This window comes from Nuphar pumila, chromosome 14, assembly GCF_984573655.1.
Source record: "Nuphar pumila chromosome 14, dmNupPumi1.hap1.1, whole genome shotgun sequence".
In the NCBI taxonomy this organism is placed as follows: Eukaryota; Viridiplantae; Streptophyta; class Magnoliopsida; order Nymphaeales; family Nymphaeaceae; genus Nuphar; species Nuphar pumila.
Window position 1 is genome coordinate 66,207,637 of NC_143262.1, and position 26,298 is coordinate 66,233,934.

The following is a 26,298-nucleotide window of genomic DNA, read 5'->3' on the forward strand; positions in this document are numbered from 1 at the left end:
GCTAAGGATCCCGCCAACATTGGAGAGAGATGACAACCTTCGTATCAAACCCTTGCCTAGTGGACTAGGAAAATTTCAAGGGCTAGGGGATGATACCGTTTAAATTCTAGAGGTCCTTGCTTTAGATACATTACCGCATACATGCAAAACTGATTCCCGTGTTGAGGACCTCAACCCACACTTATTGGCCAAAATGGATGTAAGTATGGTGTACCCAGATTCATATATTTTATCAAGAGATTTGGGTGCATCCAAGCAATATTACCGAGCCACATGTTGAAGATCTGGTTCAAGATAAGAAAGACCCAATTCCAAGTCTCGAAGGCGAAGCAATTGTTGAGGACCAGATTCTTGACGAACCAATTTAAGCCGATCTGGATCCGTCACTTGAGCTTCAAATGATGCAAGCTACCCCAATGACATGGGACCATCTCCAAGAAGCTGCCACCTCAACCATGTTAGTCATGTAGCCACATCATCTAAGTGGAACTCCCTTGGGTAGTCCCTTACCAATAACAAGTGGGACACATATGGGGCGGCCCCTCTATAAGCCTCTCATGCCAAATTGGGTCCTACTTAGTTGGCATCTCCCAAGAGGCCTTTAAGGCCTCAAAAAAAGTGCAACCCTTGGTTTTGCTTTTTTTTGCCTTAGCCCATTAGTGTTTTAGATAATGCTTATCTTAGTGGGTTGTTTGCTTTTATTTTTGTAATTAAGTGAGAGCTACTTTGGCCCATAAAAGTGACTAAGTTTGTGAATGAAAGAAGAAGAACAAGACGTGAAGTTTGTTCTCTCAAATTTGTCTCATATTCTCTCTATCTCTCTCCCTAAAAAGTCACCCCCTCTCTTATGGAAGTCTCTCTATCTCTTTTTCTTGCCTCTATGAGCCTTACATTAACTCGTTCACCCTTTCTAAAAAGGATCTTCTATTGGTTGCGTAAGGTGGTACCAACCCTTCTTAGGTTGGGAATCACCCAAGAGCTAAGTAAAATCATTTCTACTTAGAGTTCGTAGACTGCACCAACAAAGCAGAGGATGTGACCCTATCCAGCCGCATATGTGGAATTTGAACCAACCCCGAATAAACCAAACCTTTCTCCAATCGTAGGATACTCTTCCTAAATCATGTAAGTCATTATAACCCTTTTCATAAAGACCCTCACCAACCTAGCCTCTCACAAACCTGTTAAATCCCAAAACTTGAAAACAACATTCTCTTCTTGAGATTTGTTGAAATTATCCCAACTTTAAAATAACGTTTCTCCCAAACTGTACCCAGTCAAAGCCTGAAAATTCAACTTGAGTTTAGCCCATCCCTCTTTCACTTACCCATAAAAAATTGGATCTAAACTCACTTCCAATAAAGAAAATTAAATATGACACTAAAACCTATTTTGATGAAATCTCTCACCTAAAGCAGACCCAAACCCGTGTCCTAAATTCTCCTATTTTTAATTTCCAAACTAGAACTATTCTAAAACCCAAATTTCTACCAGACCTTCCCTAGCCTACTCTTATTTTTTTTATATATTTTTTATTAATATTATGAGAGAAATAAATTAATCTCATGGTCTACAAAACCCAATCAAGACCATGTCAGAGGAAATCCCATAACTTTTCGGAATTTCATCTCCCAAAACACATATCTAAAAATTCAAAAAGTTTTACCCAAGCATGCCCCATGTATCCCAAAGCCCCTCATAAATTTTCAATATTTTATCTGTTGTCAATTAGAAAAATTGAATTTATTATCGAATCCTGGCAGAACCCGTCAAACATGCTACCTGAATTTGATTATTGACTGAACTTATACCTAACTCAACCTTAAACCTTGAACCTACGCCTACCAAAACACATCATCCTGATTGCGGATAGTGCGCGAAGGAGGCAATTTTGCCTCAATCATTTACTCGAGAGAATAAAGGGTTTATGAATAAAAAAAAATAATATGAGTGACATTAAGAAGCCAAAGATCAAGCCTAAAATGAGACCTTAAAGAAACAAGTGCACGCTCTAAGTTGAATTGTAGGATTTGAAAGTTCAAGAGTCATATTATAGAGGAGGTGATTTTACCTGAATCATTTACTCGAGAGACAAGAGGGTCTACGAACAAAAATATTTTCTCACTGATATTAAAAAGTTAAAGTTTTTTCTTATTTCACCAATTAATGATCATATGCAAAAAGTTTATATATTTTTATGTAAATTTAGTATTGTATATGTAAATATAATTAGGTATTTACAAAGTTTAGAGGTTTATGCTTAAATGAAAACTTAATAATATTAAAACAAAACAAACATGCGGACATCATTTTAAGCACCGGTTTCACATATGCAAAAGGAAAACGTGTTACGTGCCTATCATCGGGGTTTTAAGAAAAAAACGTCACTTTTTATCATTTTCGGTTTCTTTTTCTGGTTGTCGTGAATGTGTGGAAAAGAAGGGAGAGAGAAGAGAACCCTTCTTTCCTTCCCTTTTCTGCCGCTGCCTCCTCGTCCTCCTCTCTTCCCTAAACTTGCGATGTCAGCGGTACAGGGATAACCCATCAGTCCTAATCGGGAGGGCGGGGGGAGCTCACATGTCTTCTTGCAATCACAGGGAAAAAACCATAAACCACCATCATCCCTAGGGTTTTGCCATTGTGCTCTCTATCTCTCTTACACACAAGTAAGAGCAGAAATGGGGAGCAAGGTGACGGGAGAGCTCATACAATCAGTTCTGTCCGTGCTCGGTGGGGAGTTTACGGAGATGGACATCATCCGAGCCCTCCACATGGCCAAGAACGACGTCACCGCTGCCATCAACATCCTCCTCGACACCCCTTCCTTCACCAGGAGAGACAGGTCGCCCTTTGGGGTTACCCCAACGCCTTCCCCCTCGTCTTCCTCTCCTTCTCCTTCCTCTTCCTTGAAGAGGATCGATGATCATGTAGAGGAGGGGAGCCAAGACAGGAGAGGAGCTGAACCACCGGGTTCTTTGTCTACAGCAGTGCCTTCGGCATCAGCCAGTAGTGATTGGTGGTATGTTGGAAGCTCTGAGCTCACTGGATTGTCTACCTGCAAGGGGAGGAAGCTAAAGATTGGGGAGTCCATTGAATTCTCATTCCCTTTGAAGAGTACTACAGGTCCTTCCTCTGCAACCAAACCATCTGGCAGAGGACGACCCGTCACATCTGCTTCTAAGATCGTTAGGTTCTCTTCACAGCATTCTGGAGAGGTCAGTCAGTTCTTTCTTTTCCTTCTTTTATTTCCTTCTCTGCAACCATAAAATTTTGAAAACAAAAGCATGCAAGACTACACATTATCAAAATGAGACAAGAGACATGAAGACTTGCACAATTACAAGTAAATCGAATGAAACAACAGAATACAACGTATACTTAAGGTGGGAAATCAAGTTACGGAATACATTTCGCATGTGTATTTGTAGATTGGTCGAATTCCAACGGAATGGTCGCGTTGTCTTCTGCCCTTAGTCCATGCAGGGAAGATCCGAATGGAAGGCCACTGCAAGTCGGCACCCGAAATCCTCAGCATCATGGATACCATCTTATTGTCAGTCAGGTATGCGGAAGGTAAAGAACAGATGATGCAGATGTTCTTTCTTTCATGTCGATGCTGAATATAAACTCATGCTTCGTTTAAGAGCTTCATTTAAGAGTATTTCTTATGGTGCGCAATGTTGACGCATCACAGCATTCCCTCCCCTTTCTGCCGAGTTTTCTCACGCTTTTATCGTTCTCATCATGTGTCATTCAGCATATATATTAATAGTTCCATGTTTCGTAAACATCAACAAACTTCGCTGAAGGCAAGCCGTCAGTTTCCTGAGGAATCCGTTGTTCAACCGCTCCCAACTTTATTCAGATTGCTCGGGCTTTCACCTTTTAAGAAGGCAAGTTTATCTGTTTTTTTTTTGCCATTTTTTTGTGATTTTGAGATATTGAAACTCGAAATCCCATCTCCCGGCGAAGTGTTTTGTTGTTTATGTAGAAAATGACCAAAGGAGATTCTCACTCTCTCTCTCTTTTTGTTGTGGATACCATGGGTTAAAGCAACACGTTTTTACTCCATGGAATCAACTTTCATTTCCACAATTAAACACGTCTTTAAAAGTTTTTCAAATCGATTTGTTTTTTGATGTCTTGATGCCTTGCATCTAATACTATCAGTTTCAACTTTCAAGCATGTTTGAGATTTTAGCGGTTGAATGAATATATCAATATAAGCAGTATGGTCAACTAACTGACAGGAAAATATTATCTTTAATTAGTAACACCTCGTGTCAGAGACTACAAACGTCAGATGATATTATTGAAACTACTACAAAATTTTCATGATGTTTTTCATTTCTTGTGAGAACCATGTGTGACAATTTTGTATCACTCATGAAAGCGTGTTGGTTTTTGCTATGCGCTGTTGTCATTTCTGTTTTTTATTTTTTACTTTCCTTTTTCTGGCTTTCTAGTAATTTCAAAGAAAATACCACATGGAAAAAATAATTTTTCCATTATGTTCCTAGAGAAGAAACTATTTACAAGAATATGAATTGGTTTTGTGTAAACTAATGCAACGTATTTACCTTGATGAAGATGCTTATATTGGTGACACATATCACCATTGTTTCCGACAAATTTACCGTATCTGTTGGTTTACTGTTTAACCCTGCTGCTACATCATAATATTTCATTGCATGAATCATGGTACTTTAACTCTTGCTGCAGTTTATACCAGGGTTTACCCTGGATAGGTTCGTTTCAGCGCCTGACTGCCAAAAGTACAGTGAGTTTGCAGATGAATTATATGATTCCAATACATGTAATATAAATTGATTGTTGTTGTGATTTGCTTTATTTTTCCTTATCTGCTGTCATCTGGACTTACAGTTTTGGAGTCACATACCACTTGAAAACTCGGAGCTTCATATCATGGCCCTTTTATAAAATTCCTCTTCTTGGTTTTTCTTTTTTCTATTCTATTTAGGTTTTTGAGTTATCCTATTTGGACCACAATCAAATCCCTAAATTAAATCTTGTGCATTGTTTTCTTGGGAAAAGGAGTATTGTCTACCTCTATCACATGCTTTTGTGCTTTAAGTGATTGTCCTGATTCCGTATGCATATTCATCTGCTAGTTCTTAGTTTGCGTAAGTATGCTAGTGTTTCTGTTCTTAAAAACATACTTCATAGCTACATGTGTGTTAGGTATTTTTTGTCATTTTAAGGGCATGATTTACTTTGTTACCAGGGGTGATTCATCTGATTCTTGTTTATTTATTACTCTACATTCTTTACTAACTGATATTTCACACTGAAAGAAGAGTTCATGAAGAAGAAGATAATGTGAATTTTGTTTGATAATCAGAATGAGTCATTTTGGCAATGCGTTATATTGCATTTCCATGAAAGCACTTTTTTAACCTTATTCAGAAGAATCTCTATGAAGTGTTTTCTTGTTTCAACAGGAGATAAAATCATGTATTTATTCCTTTTATTTGTTGCCAGGCAGAATATACTCCAGAAGATCTATATTCTAGAAAACGTTCCATCAATGCAAAGGTATGTATTTTCACAGCTGCATTTGACTTTTTTCAGTTTTGTTCACATCAGACTGTAGTCAGAAATGGTACTTGAACAGGACAGTTCTGCAGTTTGTCCTCCCTTAGAGAAGTGTAGAAAATTGTCTTCAAATGCCAGTAAGGTGGAAAATGATCTAGAGGAGTCCATCTCGGATTCTGACCTGGATACGATTGTTGGAACTTCAGACAGTTCAGAGCTAGAGGTATTCTTTGGTCCAAAAAAGTAACAAGTAGTCACATTCTTGTAAAACTTATTATTAACTTGTTGGGGCTTTCCTAGTTCCTATAGCTTGCTTTTCTGAAGCCTCTGAAAAATTAAGTACAGGAAATGGATCCACCTGATACCCTTCAGTGCGAGTTAAGGCCTTATCAAAAGCAGGCTCTCCATTGGATGTGCCAGCTGGAGAAGGGAAGATGCTTAGAGGAGGCAGCAAGAACTCTTCATCCTTGTTGGGAAGCATATCGGCTTGGAGACAAGTATTACTAAATTGAAACTTTAAAATGTGCATAATATTTGACCATCCGTTATTTGTCCAAGTAATGATGGTCATACTTCTGTTTTTAGGAGAGAACTTACTGTGTATTTGAATGCCTTTTCTGGAGATGCTACAATTGAATTTCCTAGTGCCCTTCAAATATCAAGAGGGGGAGTATGTCTTTTCCCTTGACTTTGAATTGATGATGTACATCATGATTTTGTGTTGCTTATGTTTTTCATACTCTGGCACATTCTTGAAGATTTTGGCTGATGCAATGGGCCTTGGGAAGACCATCATGACAATTACTCTTCTTCTATCTCATCCTGGTAGAGGTGGACTGGATGTTTGCCCTGTTGGTCAAACTTGTGAAAGTGGTGAACTGAACGAAGATCTTGGCCAGTCTCCAAATCATTCAAAGACTACTATGAAAATTCCTGGTTTTAATAAGCTGATAAAAGCTGCAAAGCTCTCACAAATTGATGGAGGAAATTTGATTGTTTGTCCTATGACATTGTTAGGCCAGTGGAAGGTGACAATTAGTGTTTGTGTGATATGTTCATTTATTTTTTCTTGTGGGCATCCTTGAATCATAAAATTCATTTATTATTATTATTATTGCAAAGTTGGGCATACCTGCGTAACACATCAGATTAAATTTGTGTATAATCTTCTTTTCAGTTTACTATTTGGCATTTGCCATCGTGCTGCATGTGAGCGGCTTTGCACTTCACATGTATTTACATGGCTCATCATTATTGTCATCATATGTTGCTGCCACCACCATTACTGCCACTGTTATCCTATGTCACATGCACACAAATACTGATGCGGATTTGATGTGGATACAAGACATGAATATTCAATTTTTTTGAAAACCAGGACACAAAAGACAGTTTTTTAATCATTTAATTGATAAAAAATATATTTTTGATATTTTAATATATATACAAACACTTGGCATGTCCATGTGTCATGCCGTCTCCCCAGACCTGAGATTGTAGTTACTGGAATCAGATTTTTCCCAGCCACACTAGGACTCACTCTTCCTAGGAAACAGGAATTGGAAAGTATTTGGAATCTGATTCCGATGCATAGGAATCTGGATTCGTACATGGTAATCATGATTTTCATGAGATAGGAATTCTGATTTAGTTATAAAGGAATCACGTTTCCTGAAAAAAATGATCAGTATTTAACAGATTGCTATGGTTATCTTTATCAGATGAGAAAAAAATGAAACTTGTATTTCAGCCTGTACCTGAAGATCGCATAGGAAGTACATCAAGCCCAGTGAAAAATGATCAGTTGCAGCCAGAAGGAAATGTGAACAACGATGATCAATTGCAGTCAGCAAAAAGTGTGAATCATAGTCATCGACTCATCGCTATTGGTGATATTTTGAAAATATCGCGAGATTTTCCGAGAAATTAAGCTAGCCGATATTATCGGGAAAATCTTTCTCTCTTTTCAAAAGATTGCCAAAATGAAAATATCGTGATATTATCATGATATTTATGATATTTTTCTTATTTTATATATTTTAAGCAAATTTTTTGTATTTTTTCTTTTGTATTTTAAATACTTTCCAAACTTTTTCCTTATATTTTTCAAGAAAAATGATACAAAACCTATAATTTTCTTATCTTTCTTATTATTTTATATATTTTTAAAATTTTAAAACTCTCGAGATTTTCCTGAGAAAAAACAGTTTTTGACAATCTCTCTGAGAAAAACCCTCGCCAAGATATTACCGTGAACGATATAGGTGACTGGTGTGAATAGAAAACCTTGGCTTCTTAGATCATCAGAGAAAGATATTTCATGAGTACACAGTCAAACATTCTTCTTTGCAGCCAAGAAATATATGAACCAGCTAATTATGCTCTTGCAAACAATGATTATAGATGGATTTGGGAGATAGATGAAGAGACTTGTATTCTTCATGCATGTGAAACCTAGGAGACTATAAACCAGTCAAAGAATACACATTCAGTTGGTTGTAAGTCGGTGTATAAAATGAAATACAAGGTTCACACCAGAGTTACCGGAAGCATCTAGGCATATGGGGAAGCGCGCTTCCCCGATACGCGTTTCGGAAGCGCGAAACGTCGCGTTTCCGAAACGTGTGGGGAAGCGTCCCCTTTTTTGAGAAGCGCGCTTCCCCCACGCTTTCCCCTCTCTTCCTCCTCGCTTCCCCATTTTTTTCATTTTTTCGCTTCCCCCTCGCTTCCGGTTCAATTCCTAGGTCGCTTCCGGTTCAATTCCTAGGTCGCTTCCGGTTCGCTTCCTAGGTCGCTTCCGAGACGGTTCATAATTTTCTTCTAAGTGGTCCCCCGCTCCCCCGCTTCCTAAATTTTTGAAAGTGCCTCGCTTCCCGCTTCCTCGATTAGTAACTCTGGTTCACACCAAAAATGTTTTAAGAGACAATTAGTAGCAAATGGATATACTGAAGAATATGAATTAGATTATGATGAGACACTCAGTCCCAACATGTTCCTGCATAGGGACATAAAGGATGACACATATACATCGGGTTGCATGATATAACTTTTTTGCTTATTTATGTTGACGATATTGTCATCAATAACACTTCTAAAAAGCATATAAATGAACTAAAGTGTTGTTTATAAACAAAATTCCAAATGAAGGACTTGAGAGAAATATTTTTTGAAAGTAGAGGTGGATTGAGGATTTGGGAGATTGTTTTGGTCACTGTAGAAATGTGCCATCAATTACTAAAGAAATGTATAACAAAGGATTATAGAGCTATAAACTCCTCAACCAGTGAGTAAGAAATTGAAGGCAGAAAGTGGTAAGCGTTGTGCTGTCCCAATGGCATATACAAACATTGACAGGAGCACTAGATTGTCTAACGCCTACCTGATCAGACATATCACATACCTTGAAGAAAGTCTTGTTATTTATCTATGATCCTAAGAAATAACACTTCGAAGTGGTAAAAAACACATCAAGGCATATCAAAGGGATATTGAATAATGTGCATCCTGAAAAGAGGCGGAGAGTCCCTTTTTTGTAATAGGAATCACTAACACAGATTGAGCAAAACATTGACACATGAGATGATCAATATATGAGTATTTTGTTTTTCTCGGAAAGAATATAACAAATTAGAACAACAAGCAAAGGATAATGACAAGTTCAAGTAAAGAAGTTGAATATTGATCGATGGCATCTCTTACAATAAGGTCACATGGATTAGACACACTTCATTAACAAAAGATTGGTTTTGTTTATCATATATCGTGAGAATCAAAGCACTATTGGAATTTGGTTGAATCTTATAACCATGGGCAATGGAAAAGCATTCAGATACCAACATGTCATATTGGGGAAGATAGAGTATAAAGAGATTGAGGCTCGTTTACATGGTTTAGAAAATCAGGTAGAGACATACTACCTGTCTCACCAGATATCTGTTTTGTTTTTTACAAGTTGAGGGAGGCTATTAGAAATGACTTCTTTGAGGAAAGGACATATTTGCAATACTACATATTTCTCATGTATTATTATAACGTTACCACCTTATAAGGGGATTCTCATAATTTCTAGATCCTTTATTTTAAACAGTACATAAATTGATCTTCTTGCCCCCTATAGTAATTAATGTGGGTTTAGGCTACTGCCTTTACAAGTTCCCCTCTATGTCACATGGATATGGATGCGGGTGCGGGACACGATACAGATACACTTAATATGATATGATAACTTTCAAAAATTAGGACACGGAGACACGGCCGTACACACACATAGATGTATTATGTGTGTGTGTGTATAAAACAACAATTTTAAATTACTACAATTATGACATCAAATAATGAATCTAAATTGAAATTGAAGTGTAATGTAATTGATGACAAATTTTAAAAGAAAAATAACTCGGGGGTCTTCCACATGAATCCTTCTCCTCCATTCATTTCTATCCAATGCCATGTCCTCGGTGAGGTTCAAAGCATTCATATCCTTTCTTATTACCTCCATCCATGTCTTCCTAGGCCTACCCCGACCTTTTTTAACTAATATATTTTCCCATTTCTCCATCCTTCTAACTGGAGCATCATTAGGCCTTCGTCGAATATGTCCAAACCACCGTAAACGATTCTCTCTCATCTTATTTTCAATGGGTGCAACGCTTACCTTCTTACGTATCTCCTCGTTCCGAATCTTATCTTTTATTGTATTTCCACACATCCATCTCAGCATACGCATCTCAGCTACACTCATTTTTTGAATATGATGTCTCTTGGCAGCCCAACATTCCGTACTATATAGTAAAGCGGGCCTAATAGTCGTCCTATAAAACTTTCCATTCAACCGCAATGGCATTCTACGATCGCACAACACTCCAGTTGCACTCTTCCATTTCATCCACCCAACCTTTATCCTATGATTTACATTTCCATCAATTTCTCCATACTTTTGAATGATAGATCCCAAATATTTGAAAGAATCATCCACTGGTATTTCGTGCTCACCAAGCTTCACTAGACTCCCATCACTACTTCGTTGCTTACTAAATCGACATTCCATGTATTCTGTCTTACTCTTACTCAACTTAAAACCTCTTGCTTCCAATGTCTGTCTCCATAATTCTAACTTATCATTAACCCCAACTCTAGACTCATCAATCAAAACAATATCATCAGCAAACAACATACACCACGACACATTTTCTTGAATTGATCTCGTAAGCTCATCCATCACTATAGCAAATAGGAAAGGGCTTAAAGCAGATCCTTGATGTAACCCAACCGTTATAGGAAAATTGGTTGTCACCCCTCCACAAGTGCGGACATTGGTTACTACTCCTTCATACATATCTTTAATTATACTAATGTACTTGAGAGAAACACCTTTCTTCATCATTGTCCACCAGAGAACGTCCTTAGGTACTCTATCGTAAGCCTTCTCCAAATCAATAAAAACCATATGCAAATCTTTGTTCCTCTCTCTATTTCTCTCAATAAGTTGTCTAAGAAGATGTATAGCTTCCATAGTAGATCTTCCAGGCATAAAACCAAATTGATTCTCCGATATCATGACAATCTTCCTCAACCTAGACTCAATCACCCTCTCCCAAAGTTTCATAGTATGACTCATGAGTTTTATACCACGATAGTTTGTGCAATTTTGTATATCACCCTTATTCTTATATAGAGGTACCAAAGTACTCTTCCTCCACTCATTAGGCATCTTATTTGTCCGCCAAATCTTGTTAAAAAGATTTGTCAACCATTCTAAACCTTTCTCTCCCAAGCATTTCCAAGCCTCGATAGGTATACCATCTGGGCCAACTGCCCTTCTTGATTTCATTTTCTTCAAAGCCTCTGCAATTTCTTTCTTTTGAATCTTGCGCATGAAGTCACGATTCATCTCATGAAAAGGAATTGAAAAGTCTCCAAGATCCTGAGCATGACTTTCATTAAATAGCTTATCAAAATAATCTTTCCATCTCTCCTTAATCTCCTCATCTTTGACTAAAACCCTTTGCGTTTCATCTTTGATACATCTAACCATACCCAGATCCCTCGATTTCCTATCTCTCATCTTTGCAAGCCTATAAATATCCTTTTCACCCTCTTTGGTATCCAACTTGTCATAAACCTCCTTATATACCTTATCCCTCACGTTCCGAACTACTTTTTTAGCTTCCTTCTTTGCTATCATATAGTTCTCCAAATTCTCATTATCACGATTTTTACTTATCCTCGTTCCACCACGATGGATCCTTACCTAGCGGTGCACCGCATTTAGACTCACCCAATACCTCCTTAGCCACCTTTCTCATGCCACCCGCTATCTTATTCCACATAGATTCTGAATCCTCCTCGAGACACCAATCAACTTCCTTAACTACCCGCTCTACAAACATTCCTTGTTTAGCTTCTTTCAGTGCCCACCACTTAATTCTAGGATCTATCATATGTCTATCCCTTTTGCGGTATTGTCTAATTCTAAGATCTAAAATTAAGACTCTATGTTGTGTAGCTACACTTTCTCCTGGTATAACCTTACAATCGATGCAACAACCCCTATCTCTCTTTCTAAGTAGGAAAAAATCTATCTGACTCGTATTAACCCCACTTTTAAATGTTACTAGGTGAGACTCCCTCTTCCTAAACCAAGTGTTTGCTAAGATCATATCATAGGACAAACCAAAATCTAAAATCCTTTCTCCACTTTCGTTTCTTTCTCCTATACCATAGCCTCCATGGATACTCTCAAATCCATCCCTACTAATGCCTACATGCCCATTAAGGTCACCGCCGATGAAAAGCCTTTCTCCATAAGATATCCCTTGTACTACTCCATCTAAATCTTCCCAAAATTGACGCTTAATGGAATCATCTAAACCTACTTGAGGTGCATAAACACTAATAATATTAATAATATTCGTACCTAATACTAATTTAATAAGTAAAATCCTATCACCCTTCCTACGGACCTCAACTACATTATCTATAAACTCACGACTCATAACAATCCCTACTCCATTCCTATTCCTATTTATTCTTGTATACCAAATCTTATATCCCCAAGGTTCTATCACTTTTGTTTTCTCACCTACCCATTTGGTCTTTTGTAGACATAAAATATCAATCTTTCTCCTACACATAACATCTACTAACTCTACCAACTTACCAGTTAAAGATCCTATGTTCCAAGTGGCTAACCATAATTTTATGGTCTCGGACTAACTTCTTTACCCCCACCCGTCCAACAAAGTGAGGGAACCCTTGCCTATTTGACACCACACCCGGGCGCCGGTGTGACGCGTCGCTTCCGGGCGACGACCTAGCAACCCTTGCCCATTTATCACTACCTTCGGGCCTATAGAGTACAACGCGTCGCTCAGTAGGGAACGCCCCAACGAAATTCTCATATTGGTTCATATTCATAGGGTATGACTAAGTTTTTATGCTGGGTGTCACAGGCCTACCGCAACCCTCCTCCTTTATCCGGGCTTGGGATCGGCAGTCTATAACTCGAGTGAATATGAAATAGGTAAATAAGATCATAAAAGAAAATAGATAAAGCTAATGACACAATATTGACTGTGTGCGAAACTGGTTTGACTATGTTGATGAAGTGTCTTATCGTGTCGTGTTGGTACATGATTCACATTCTAGGTGAAGAGATCGTGTGACATAGGTTGTCCTTGATCTTCTTCTTTACTCCAAATACATATTGCAATATTTCTATAAGTGTTGATATGAATTTTAGATGGTCTTCATTACTTCATATCACCATCTTCTTTTAAACCATTTCCATGTGATTTTTAATTTGTGATTCTCTTAAGATCTGCCTTGGAATTTTAAAAGCATTTATTTTTGTGTCACAGACAGAGATTGAAACCCACACTCAACCTGGATCACTGTCTCTGTATGTTCACTATGGCCAGAGCCGACCTAAGGATACCAAAATTCTATCCCAACATGATGTTGTCTTAACAACTTATGGTGTGCTTTCTTCAGAGTACTTAGCTGAGGTAGCTTGAATTACTGACTTTTGTTCATTTTTTTTGCTGAGAATGCCTGCTTATTGCACTGGATCCATTTCTATTACCATGTATTAAAAATACTGCAGAATGCAGAGGACAATGGTGGGCTTTATTCTGTTCGATGGTTCAGGGTTGTGCTTGATGAAGCGCATATAATCAAATCTTCTAAAAGTCAAGTTTCTATGGCTGCAGCTGCGCTTGCTGCTGATCAACGGTGGTGTCTAACTGGCACACCTATACAGGTAATTTTGTGGTGCCTAATCAGGCACTATTTTGTTAAAGGCTTCAATTTCATATTTCAGTTCACTATTAAAATCTGTTCCCTCCCTAATGCTGGCTATATTTGTTTCTTCTTTGTTCTGATTTCCTTCGCTTTCTTGTTCATTAAAATTCTGAACTAGAACCACCTAATTCTAATAGAATTGGTGGTTCTGTTTATGGATTCAGCTTTGGTGACTAACTTGTTGACAGTGGGAATAGTGCATGTTCAGAACATGCATATTCACCCAGGTCACTGCAATTTGGCAGGGTGCTGACATTTATAATTGTTAATTTGGCAGGTCAATGGTCCTGGCTTCACTTCTTGTATGCTGTATTAGTTGATAAATGTAATGAAATAACGGAAAATACAAAAACAATGCCACTAAGGGCTTACAAGATCACAATCACCATGTGCACAAGCACAAGTCTACTATAAGATAAAACAATAGCCATCAAGGGGCAACAACACAACCCCTATAACAACTGAAACTAGTCTTAAATAGAGCTATTGCATTGTTCTTTCTTGAAAAATTGTCTTAAAATAATTTGAGAAATTTTAAAATAATGGTGTTGTGTGTATTTCATAAGTATGATCTTATGAAATTTTGCTTAAACTTATTTTTAATTCTTCTCTTTACTCTTGGTGTATTAAAAGTGGCATATGAAGTGTTACAAATTATGATCTAGCTTATGAAAAAATAATTTTTGTATTGATATTTGATCCTTATGCACTTATCATTGCTTTACATGATGAATAAGATTGTTTATTCGTGCATAAGGTATTAAGCATAATTTCTTATGGGAAGTCATTCACTTTAATAAATGCCTTTATGGTCTTTTTGTGGAACAATAGTTATGATATTGGGTATTTCTCTTGTTAGTCTTTTTTGTAGTCCTTATGATTATATTATTTTTTAGTCTCATGGATCTTTAATGAACATTATCTTACATGTTTTGCATGAGATTTAAATATTATGTGTATAAAATATTACGTTGAGAATTATGAGTAACTTCTTTGTGTTTTTTTTTTTGTTGGTGATATAAGTGTTTCCCTTATGGTTCACTTTAGTACTTGTCCATTATTGGTGAACGTGTTTGTCCACTTAGATCTTTGGTGGATTTGTGTGTTCTTGATTAAAGACTCTTGATTCATTACATACTTGTTATTTATAAAATATAAATTTTTATATTGTGCCCTTAGTGCCTTAAATCTATCACGTGCATATATGCTTAAATCTGTTCTTATGCATGTCTTGTGTATAAGATATGTGGCTTTAAGTTATTTACATTATTGTATATACATGAGTTCTTTTAATTTTTTTGTGAGTATCCATGATTGGTTATACTTGCATATGCACTTAGTTTTCTATATGGTTCTTTGATAATCTCTATATATGTTTTGGTCCACTTTAATGTTATATGGCATTGATTGTCTTGTAGTAGACTTGTAATCTAGATTGAGCTATCTCTATATAGCTTGCTCATATTAACGATGCTTATGATTGCATCAATTGGCATCTTGTTGTGCATATGATTGCACTATATTCAGTCTAAGATTTTCATATACCGTTATTGGATTTGATTTGAAACTTTGTTTTTTCAAATCGGTGTATTGCCTTTTTATATTTGAACTCACTTATTTGGAAAATGATTTCCATCAGTATTTATTGCCTTATTGCATTTATTGTGTCCATCACAAAATTTTATATGATGCATCATTTCTCTTGGCTTTATTATTGTTGAACTAGAGTTTGTTTAAGGGGGTGAGTTCTGTGCACCACGGTTATGTTAGTTTAGATTGTCAACTTATAAATTAGCTCTAACTGATGGTTGTTTGATCTCTGGTTTTGTGTGTGAGTTGTATCACTCATTTATTTATTTGACCATGCTTATAATTATGTTTATCTGTGATGACTATCTATTTTTGAAACCATGGTATTTCAAAATATTGTACAAACTGATGACATTAGTTTATTTTCATTATAAGCTCTCTTACCTTTTGTGTTTCCTACTATTATGCTTTTTATTTAAGTGTCATTTTATATAAACAAGAAATATTTATTCACACTTTTGTGTGTTTTTAGCCCATTAGTGGCATTATGATTATGCTCCTGTTCTAGTCGCTAATACACTTGTTTTGAGTGTCATTATATGTAGACAAGAGATATTTATACATACCTTAGTGTGTGTCTTTGACCCTTTAGTGACATTATGTGTATCTCTTATTCTAGTCAATGATACATTTGATTTTTGAGGTTTGGAGGTCTACTGAGGTGATTGTTTGTGGTGGTCGAACTATAGATTGAGATTCACAAAATATTTTTTTTTGATATTTGTGGGATTTTTAAATCTCTTCACATCTTTCACAAATTGGTGTTGATTTGCATATATCATTCCACTTGTTAGGTGAGATTTTTTAAAATCTTTCCATAAATTTTTTAAACTTTTACTACTTGTTTTTCATAGTATAGAAAATGTTTATCAAAAAAATTTCATGCATTTCATTGATAACATATAACATATATATGTTTTAAAATTGTTATTTGGTCTTCTGCAATTAAACTCATTTTAGGATAGGCGAGTGAATTTTAATGGGTTGTGATTTATGGGATTGCTCTCATTCATTACTATTATGTGCATTATATATATATATATATATATATATATATATATATATATATATATATATATATATTTCAAATTTATTATCTTGTCCACGTTGTTGTATGCATATATTTAATTAGCTCCTCTTTTCTTAAGGTTTTTTTTTGAAGTGTATAATTTATATGCATGTTGTTTTTAGTATAAATTGATGATTTTTTCTATTTGAAGCATTTTTATAAAAATTTGGGATATTATTAATACATGATTGTTTATCTCTTTTTGATAATTTAAATGTTCTTTAAGTGATTAAATTCTCTTGTGATCAATATTTATGTTTTCTTGAAAAATATGTTGATTATGTGCTTAAGCTTGTTTAAAATTGTTTTTATAAATTTTATATCTGAGGTATGCTCCTCTTATCTTGCTTGAATTGCTAGTTGTTAAAAATATAGAAATGTAATTATATATAATATAATATTTTATTTATTTATTTATTTTAATTTTATTTTCTTATTCTTTTTTTATTTTTTGTCTAGTTCATATTGAATTAGACTTTTAAATTAGTCAAGATCCAACTAGATCTTGACTAGTTGAATAGCCTTTGGAGCTAGTCCAACGACTATAAATAGAGCCGTTGGACTAGCTCCAATGACTCTTTGAGAAGGGCTCCTTATCTCTTTTCTCTCTTACCTCTCTTTTTTTTTCTGAAAAGTTTTGCTTGTAAATATTGTATTCTTGGTAAATAGAAAAGATTACCATTTCATGATAGAACTTTTGTTTCATCTAGACTACTTGAGTTAATATAGATTTTTTTATAAAAATACTTCAAATAGAACAAATCATCAATTTATGCTAAAAACAAATGCATATAAAGTATAACACTTCAAAAAAGAACCCTTAAGAAAAGAGATGCTAATTAAATTTATGCATATAACAATGTAGATAAGATAATGAATTAAAAACATATATATGCAATATATTTAATGCACATAATAATGAATGAGAGCAATTTCATAAATCACAACCCATTAAAATTCACTTGCACATCCTAGAATAAGCTCAAGTATAGAAGACCAAATAACAAATTTAAAACATATATATATATATATATATATATATATATATATATATATATGTTATTAATGAAATGCATAAAATTTTATCGATAAACATTTTCTACACAGGGAAAAACAAGTAGTAAAAGTTTAAAAATTTCATGAAAAGATTTGAAAAAATCTCATATAACAAGTGGAATAATATATATGCAAATCAACGCCAATTTGCGAAAGATATGAAGAGATTTAAAAATTTGACAAATATCAAAAAATAATATTTTGTGAATCTCAACGATAGTTCGATTACTACAAGCAATCACCTCACTAGACCTTCAAACCTTAAAAATCAAGTGTATCATGGGCTAGAATCAGAGCATAGACATAATGTCACTAAAGGGTCAAAGACACACATTAAGGTGTGTATAAATATCTCTTGTCTACATATAATGACACTAAAAACAAATGTATCAGCGACTATAACAGGAGCATAATCATAATGCCACTAATGAGCTAAAACACACACAAAAGTGTGAATAAATATTTCTTGTCTATATAAAATGACACTTAAATAAGAAGCATAATAGTAGGAAACAAACTAATGTCATCAATTTGTACAATATTTCAAAACACCATGGTTTCTAAAATAGATAACCATCACAGTTAAACATAATTATGAGCATCCAACATAATAATGGCCAAATAAACAAATGAGTGATACAACTCATAAAACCAAAGATCAAACAAATGTCAGTTAGAGCTAAATTATAAGTTGACAATCTATACAGACATAACTGTGGTGCACATAACTCACCCCCTCAAACAAACTCTAGTTCAACAATAATAAGGCACATCATATAAAATTTTATAGACACAACAAATGCAATAAGATGGCAATAAATACTCACGAAAATCATTTTTCAAATAAGTGAGTTCAAATATAAAAAGGAAATAAACCGATTTGAAAAACAAAGTTTCAAATCAAATCCTATAACAGTATATGGAAATCTTAGACTGAATATAGTGTAATCATATGCACAACAAGATGTCAATTGTTGTAATCATATGTAATGCAATCGTAAGCATCGTTAATATAAGCAAGCTATATAGAAAAATAGTTAAATCTAGATTACAAGTCTACTATGAGACAATCAATGCCATATAACATTAAAGTTGACCAAAACATATATAGAGATTATCAAAGAACCATATAGAAAACTAAGTGCATACGCAAGTACAACTAATCATGAATACTCACAAAAAGATTAAAAAAACTCATGTATATACAATAATGTAAATAACTTAAAGCCACATATCTTACACACAAGACATGCATAAGAACAAATTTAAGCATATATGCCAGTGATAGATTTAAGGTACTAAGGGCACAATATAAAAATTTATATTTTATAAATAACAAGTATGCAATGAATCCAGAGTCTTTAATCAACTTTAATCAAGAACACACAAGTCCACCAAAGATCTAAGTGGACAAATACGTCCACCAATAATGGATAAGTACTAAAGTGAACCATGAGGGAAACACTTATAACACTCACAAAAAAAAAATACAAAGAAGTTTCTCATGATTCTCAACCTAATATTTTATTAAAAACTCAGTGTTTAATATAAACATAATGTTTAAATCTCATGCAAAACATGTAAGATAATGTTCATTAAAAAGCCATGACTAAAAAAATAACATAATCATGAGGACTACAAGAAAAACTAACAAAAGAAACACCCAATATCATAACTATTGTTCTACAAAAGGACCATAAAAGGCATTTATTAAAGTAAGTGACTTCCCATAAGAAATTATGCTCAATACTTTATGCACGAATAAACAATCTTATTCATCATGTAAAGCAATGATAAGTGTATAAGGATCAAATATCAATATAAAAATTAATTTTTCATAAGCTAGATTATAATTTGTAACACTTTATATGCTACTTTTAATACACCAAGAGTAAAGAGAAGAATTAAAAATAAGTTTAAGCAAAATTTCATAAGATCATACTTATGAAATACACACAACACTATTATTTTAAAAAAATTTAAATTATTTTAAAATATATGACAATTTTTCAAGAAAGAACAAAACAAAGTTCAATAATAAAACAAAGGCCAACAAATACTGAAGCATACAAAATTGTATACATATATATCAAATAAAACAAGTTTTTGAAAAGTTCGGATTCAAACATGATTTAAAACACACACACACACACACACACACATATATATATATATATAATTTCACAAGATTAAACAACTAAACCTTATAAGAACAAGTCCTATAATAATAAAAAAAAGCATTCAAAGCCTTTTTTTAATAAAAAAACTCCAACACACACACACATATTTAAAGATTAAAGAAAATAAGTGCTTCCTCATACATAATGCATGAAAAAGATAGCACAAATAAGATATATACCAGGTCTAGTTTTTCCTTAAATCCAAGCCACACGTTGATCATGAATCCTTCATGAAGTACAAACTCGAACCAAAGAATCCCAAGACCCAAAAGAGGCAAAATGCCAAGAAGAAATTCTTGGCTCTGATGCTATGTAATGAAATAGCGAAAAATACAAAAACAATGCTACTATGGGCTTTACAAGATCATGATCACAAAAGTGCATAAGCATAAACCAATGCACTAAGGGCTTACAAGATCACAATCACAATGTGCAAAAGCACAAGTCCACTATAGGACAAAACAATAGCCATTAAGGGGCAACAACACAAGCAGTGAGTGCATATATAACACATTAAGGAACTAAATAAAAAAACAAAATATAAAAAATATTCATCTTTATTGAGCATAAATCCTTAAGAAAAGCATTGGAGAACAAAAGGGGGGTTCACCCCTATTTATACAAAAGAAGTAGTCTCAAATAGAGCCATTGGACTGTTCCAGTAGCTCTATTGACTAGTCAACTCTTTGTTGACTAGTCCAAAAAGAACCCAACAGCTCTATTTGGTCTTTGACCAAATAGTCCCTATAAAAACAGAAAATAGACAAAATAAAGTAAAAGAACTAAATTATCCCTAATGGGCACAACCTATTACAATGCTGTGAACTGACAAAAATACCCCTACAGGGTATTACCTATTATATCATTATAAATAAAATATATATACATATATATATATATATATATATATATATATATATATATATATATATATATATATATATATATATATATATATATGAATATGTATGCATATATGTACAATATGAACATGATTTATTATAAAGAGATGACTTGTAGATCTATATAACTCAGGATGATTTTGGTTTGACTAGATTGCATTATGTTGTTCTAGCCTGCGATATCGAATCTAAGATACAAATGCCATTGACATGCAAGCACTATTTTTTAAGCTGCACACGAGTTTTTTATTCTATCAATTATGTAATTTTATCAATTCAACTAATGGCATGAGTTTTCAACAAGCCTATTAATAATTATATGTGATTATCCTTTTCACTGCTTATGTTTTCTTTCCCACCCTGAAAAATTACGCTCTTCAGGATTCACAAAGCTTTAAATTTATATGCTTCTCCTTCTGGCAGAACAATTTGGAGGACATTTATAGCCTTCTTCGATTTTTGAGAGTGGAACCCTGGAGCAACTGGGGATGGTAAGTGTTTGATTTATCAATAAAACAAAATTCTTGTATATGAGAACTGAGAAGACATGAGCGCTCCATGATGGCTGCATCCTTGTGCTTTTTCATTGTTGTTTTTGACAGTATTATGTTTTTTCTGTTAGCAGTTCATGTATAGATGTTCAATTTTGGGTATTCAGTGAATGATGATGAACACACCTTATTTTTAATCAATAATCTTTTAAAAGCCTCTCCTATTTAAAAATACTTAAGGATGTAAAGGTGAAAGTTGGTAAAGGAAAGAGGTAAGAAATGGCTGGACTTGAATAGTCCCTTGGGTGTTTAAAGCATGACCCTCATATTCACAATACATTCTCCTCTCTTTGTAAAGAATAAAAGAAAAATGGGGAGAAGCAAAATTTAAGACTGGTGGGCTTTTGACATTGTAATAGAGCCACCTATTATATCTGATATTTTGTACCTTTCTCTTATTCCATGGCTTAGATTGTGTTTTGCTTTTGAAACTGGATCAAGAGTTATTAAATGATTAGTTGCATTATATGCTAGCTACCACATCATGTGCCAAGTGATGCATTGATGTCACTATCATTTATCATGATCATGTTGCATACCAAGGTGGCATACTGTAACTCGTGTAGGATGTGTTAAAAATAAGATATGACATTTTGTGATGTATTGTAAAAATTGTAAGTATTTTCTTAAAAAGCAAAAAAAAACAACAAAAAAATCATAATGCAAGAAGCAATGCTATTAACTTCAAAACACAGCCAAAATATCACATAAATGATAATCAACCACGTAAAATACCAAACACCGAATAATCAAAATAATTACTTATTAATGGCATTCTTGACTAATAAAAAAATACAAACTATCTATACTATGAGTCTCAAACAAAGAAAACAAACTGATTAGTCGCAAGACTTGTAAAACACTATAAGTGTACATAAGCATATAGAAAAATTGAAGGGTTAAGACATAAGGTTTTACAGCCAAGTTTGCCAAAATCCAAACAAAAAAAAATATAATTGATAATATCTTCATCATCATCTGTCTTCTTATTCTTGATCTTCATCTGCATAAGCATATAGAAAAATTGAAGTGTTTAAGACCTAAGGTTTTACAACCAAGTTTTCCAAAATTCAAACAAAATAAAATATAGATGATAATATCTTCATCTTCATCTTCATCTGTTTCTTCTTCTTGATCTTTATCTGCATTTTTCTCATTGCTATCATCCCCAACATGTGTTCTTGTTGCAGATCATTGTCATCCCTTCCAAATTGATCTACCACACATCTTTTTTCCATAAGCATGCTACTCTTGTTGAACCCATTCGTATAATACATTCAAAGTTCAAACTAATGGGACCAAATTACTTATGCTTTTGTACAACTTTTGCAGTTGTGTGAAAAATATTAGCCCTTTTTTGGTATCATATTTTTTGAAAACATAAGTAAATGTATAAAAAAGTCAAATAAAGCTTATAATACCTCTATTTCCACCTCAAGTTTTAGCGAATGAATATGAGGTCATTGAGCCTTTTTGTGCTCCAATCAGTTTGTCTCTGTGTGTATTCATGCCTAGGTGGGGACAACCTAGTCGGCGATTTTGGTACCTTTTTTCAAGTTCAACGCCTAGATGCACTAGATTAGGCAACCATTAATAGTTATGACCTAAAACGATTTGCATTTATGTGTACTATAATTTCGAGGACTTAGGTGCCCTTGATGAATCAATTGATTTCAAAACCATAGTTCCTTTTCGATAGCATACAAAGAAATTTAATAGGGTAATTGATTTTTTGTAATCAATCCATTTGCCATTCTCTTACACCTAGTCTCCTTCCATGACTGTTGTATTCCTTCACAATAACTCCCCATCTCCTTCAATTGGCATCAATAAGATTCCCATATAACTCATGGTCTATGTCACATGGGTGCGATTACGGGTGCAACACGAGTGCGGAGCAATTTCAAAAATTTTGGACACGGGGACACGACTATATATATATATTTAAAAAAAATATATATATACCAATAATAAGATTGTAAATTTTAAAACAAAAATAAAAAAATAATTCTATTGAAGTAACAACAAAAACTTACCAAAATATAACACATAAAGAAGCTTGTGAGTGTGATACCGTCTTGGATCCAGGTCAGGTCCGGACGCGACCCGAGTCCAAATTAATTTTAACAAATGGACAAAAATAGACTCGCTCAAAGTTGACCGAGTCCAAAATATGGATGGATTCGGCCTCGGTGCGTTGACCGAGTCAGTCACTTAGTTGATCGTGTCCGCCCCTTGTCTGAAGCCGCACCCGTGTCGGGGCGTGTTGATGACCTTTTAGTAGAGTCCGTGTGACTTAGCTCATGGTCTAAGGACATTTTATATCCAAGACTAATGCTAGCTATGGCAGTTGCCCACTCGTTGAAAATAAATTGAATTTATTGCATGAAAAGGAATGTAGAAATCATCTGACCGTCGTCTAATCGTGACATTCACTTGCTTGTGTTTACGAGTTATAGCTGTGTGATTTTGGGTTGCGCCCATGTGTGGTCCTTGGAGGAAAAAAAAACTCCTAATATTGGCTCTTCTTGATCTTCCTCTTATTTTCTTGCTTGAGTTACTACGACTAACACATGATAGCCCTTTTTGTTGGCCCTAGATCTCATAACTTCTAATGCCACACTAGGGGGCTATAGGATGAACAACGAGAAGGGTCTCATCTTTATCAAAATCATCATCGATATGCCAAGCTTGTGAGTAGTCAATCTTGGCATGCATTATCTCTTTTTTTTGCTTATCCTTGAGAATTTGTTGGCATCACCACTTCGTAGTCTTTGTGTAACGGCCCCAACTCATACCCCTTGAAAATGCGATTTTTTTTAATCAATTGCGAAAATATTCCCAAAGACCCGGGGGCCTTTACAGTTCCATTCTCAATTGGATAACCAAATACACTATAAGAGATCTTATATTTATCACCCCAAACTATAGTAACTCATTATTTATTAATTATAAAAGAAAGAGTCTTTAAACAATAATTGTAAGTGACATATCCGAGTTATTTAAATGACATAAAAGTAAATAAAGAAAAACTGAGTCACGCTGTCCTTCTGTGAACTGTCTAGCAAAAGTGTGACACTCATAACTCTCCCAGAAGCTAGTCGCTTCACTGATCCCCTGCGGCTGCAAAAAATCACAGAAATAGGGTGTCAGAAATGTGAAGAATTCTGCGTACGAATCTCTCTAATGAAATAAATGAGCATAAAGAATACAGATAAGAATTCATGCAATAGAGAACAATTATTAAACATGAGGGGATATTTAATAAATAACATAGATCATGATTTAAGCAATAAATCCATTTAACATGTACTAGCGAACAACATTATGCATCCACCAACATATAACAATTAAGGCAGCATGTAATATGCATGATCTAATGCATAACAGGAATATGCATGACTTCAGTGCAATGCATGAGCAAATTATTACCTCTTATTAATTTTTTTTCATATGCATGTCTCTATTAAATCCACACAATTTAAGTTCCTCTTTTTAATTACCGTTACTCGCGGATACACCAAACGGGTAAAATTTTTTGAGGTCAAGTAGGGTTCCCAGGACAACTTAGCACATAAGTTGTATTTTATTACTTGGTTCCAAACTTAGCCTTCGACTGAATCACCTTCGGAACATTAGACCTCCACATCTAATGTCGGGACACTAAGGACCTTGACATCAAATAGTGCCACTTGGTATACCAAAACAACAACTGTGTCTACACACCACCCCCAAGTAAAGTGACAGACTCTTTCTAAAACCGTGGCTAAGAGAAAGAACCTCAATATCGGATTCATGAGTAATCATTAGTGCACACATAGTTTTTGTATCCTCGTGGTCATCCAAAACCGAATCTCTAAGATGCCCATTCTTTCAATGAGAGATCTCAGAACGTATATTATACTGGTTTTTTATTTTTATTTAATTATTATTATTCATTTTTTTTAATTTGCAAATCAGCATGCAAACAAAAGCAAAGGCTCACACATTTCCCTGCGAGAAACATCACAGGATCATCGCCCGCGGAAAAGCATAGAAGAGTGGAATATAATGCAAAATGTTAAAGCTATTTTTGCGATGCATTATAAACAAGTAAAGAAAGAACAAACCAAAGCTCAAGGCCCACCAGACTCACGATGATTCATTTTGATCATCGATGCACCCTATGCAAAAACCATGAATGACATACCACAATGCATTACTTTTGAATGCTTCACAATGCACATTCATGTAGGCCAATTAAAGGTGCGTATAGAACGAAGGCCAATTAAAGGTGCGTATAAAACGATGATAAGCATATGCATGTGCATGTGCATGAGTTCACAACTTCACATTCATTGCTTGTTTTCATTTGATTCACACATTCATGTCAAATGCATGATTTAGTTGAATGTACATATTCATTGCATGCTCTCACTCAATATCCAAATTCATGTCAATGCATGATTCCATTTAATGCATTTATTCCTAGCAAATGCATGCTTTAATTCACATACTTACGTTACATGCAAGTTTTCAGTCATGAATCTCTGCACTTAAACATGTGGCTACTTATGCAACTATACATATGCAACATAATCTAAAATTTCAGATTTGCACATACTCACAAATTACACATGTAACTAATATTGCATTTGAATATTGATCACGCAAAATTAGTCAATCATAGTCATGCGGAAATTACTTTCTAGCATGCACATAGCTGAAGCCTTCACAATGGCAAAAATCTGAAAATTTACAAAGGCAATCTATAATAAATAATTTTTTGTAAAAATAGGATTCAACACCCTCATTTTTTTTCTAAAGGGATTTACACTCAATTGGCTGGGGTTCCAAACAGGCCCAGCTGACCTTAGTCAGCTGGGTCGGGTCTGGTCAGCCCCGGGTCAGGCTAGCCGAGTCAGCCCAGCCGACCCTGTCGGCTGGGCCTGACAGCCCATGCACAGGCCCAGGCCGGGCCTGTGTGTGCTGTCAGGGCTGGACAGCCCACCAATAAAATATATATACATTATTATTATTATTTTTTTCATTATATATATATATATATATATATATATATATATATATATATATATATATATATATATATATAT

General features: G+C 34.6%; 1 protein-coding gene across 2 annotated transcripts in view; it reads left to right on the plus strand.

Annotated features, from left to right (window-relative positions):
- The first annotated feature begins 2,415 nt into the window (after positions 1-2,415).
- RAD5 (DNA/RNA helicase protein) overlaps positions 2,416-26,298 on the plus strand; it is a 116,202-nt gene continuing 92,319 nt past the window's right edge. For both annotated transcript variants that reach the window (XR_016427560.1, XM_089986635.1), the window contains exons 1-11: positions 2,416-3,215; positions 3,429-3,562; positions 3,758-3,897; positions 5,507-5,556; positions 5,636-5,779; positions 5,902-6,053; positions 6,142-6,226; positions 6,315-6,584; positions 13,416-13,562; positions 13,661-13,816; positions 21,078-21,145. Coding sequence is in view for 1 of the 2 variants with exons in the window: in XM_089986635.1 (XP_089842761.1) it covers positions 2,679-3,215; positions 3,429-3,562; positions 3,758-3,897; positions 5,507-5,556; positions 5,636-5,779; positions 5,902-6,053; positions 6,142-6,226; positions 6,315-6,584; positions 13,416-13,562; positions 13,661-13,816; positions 21,078-21,145 (1,883 nt within the window). In the remaining variant the exon portion in view is untranslated. The remainder of the gene's footprint in view (positions 3,216-3,428; positions 3,563-3,757; positions 3,898-5,506; positions 5,557-5,635; positions 5,780-5,901; positions 6,054-6,141; positions 6,227-6,314; positions 6,585-13,415; positions 13,563-13,660; positions 13,817-21,077; positions 21,146-26,298) is intronic.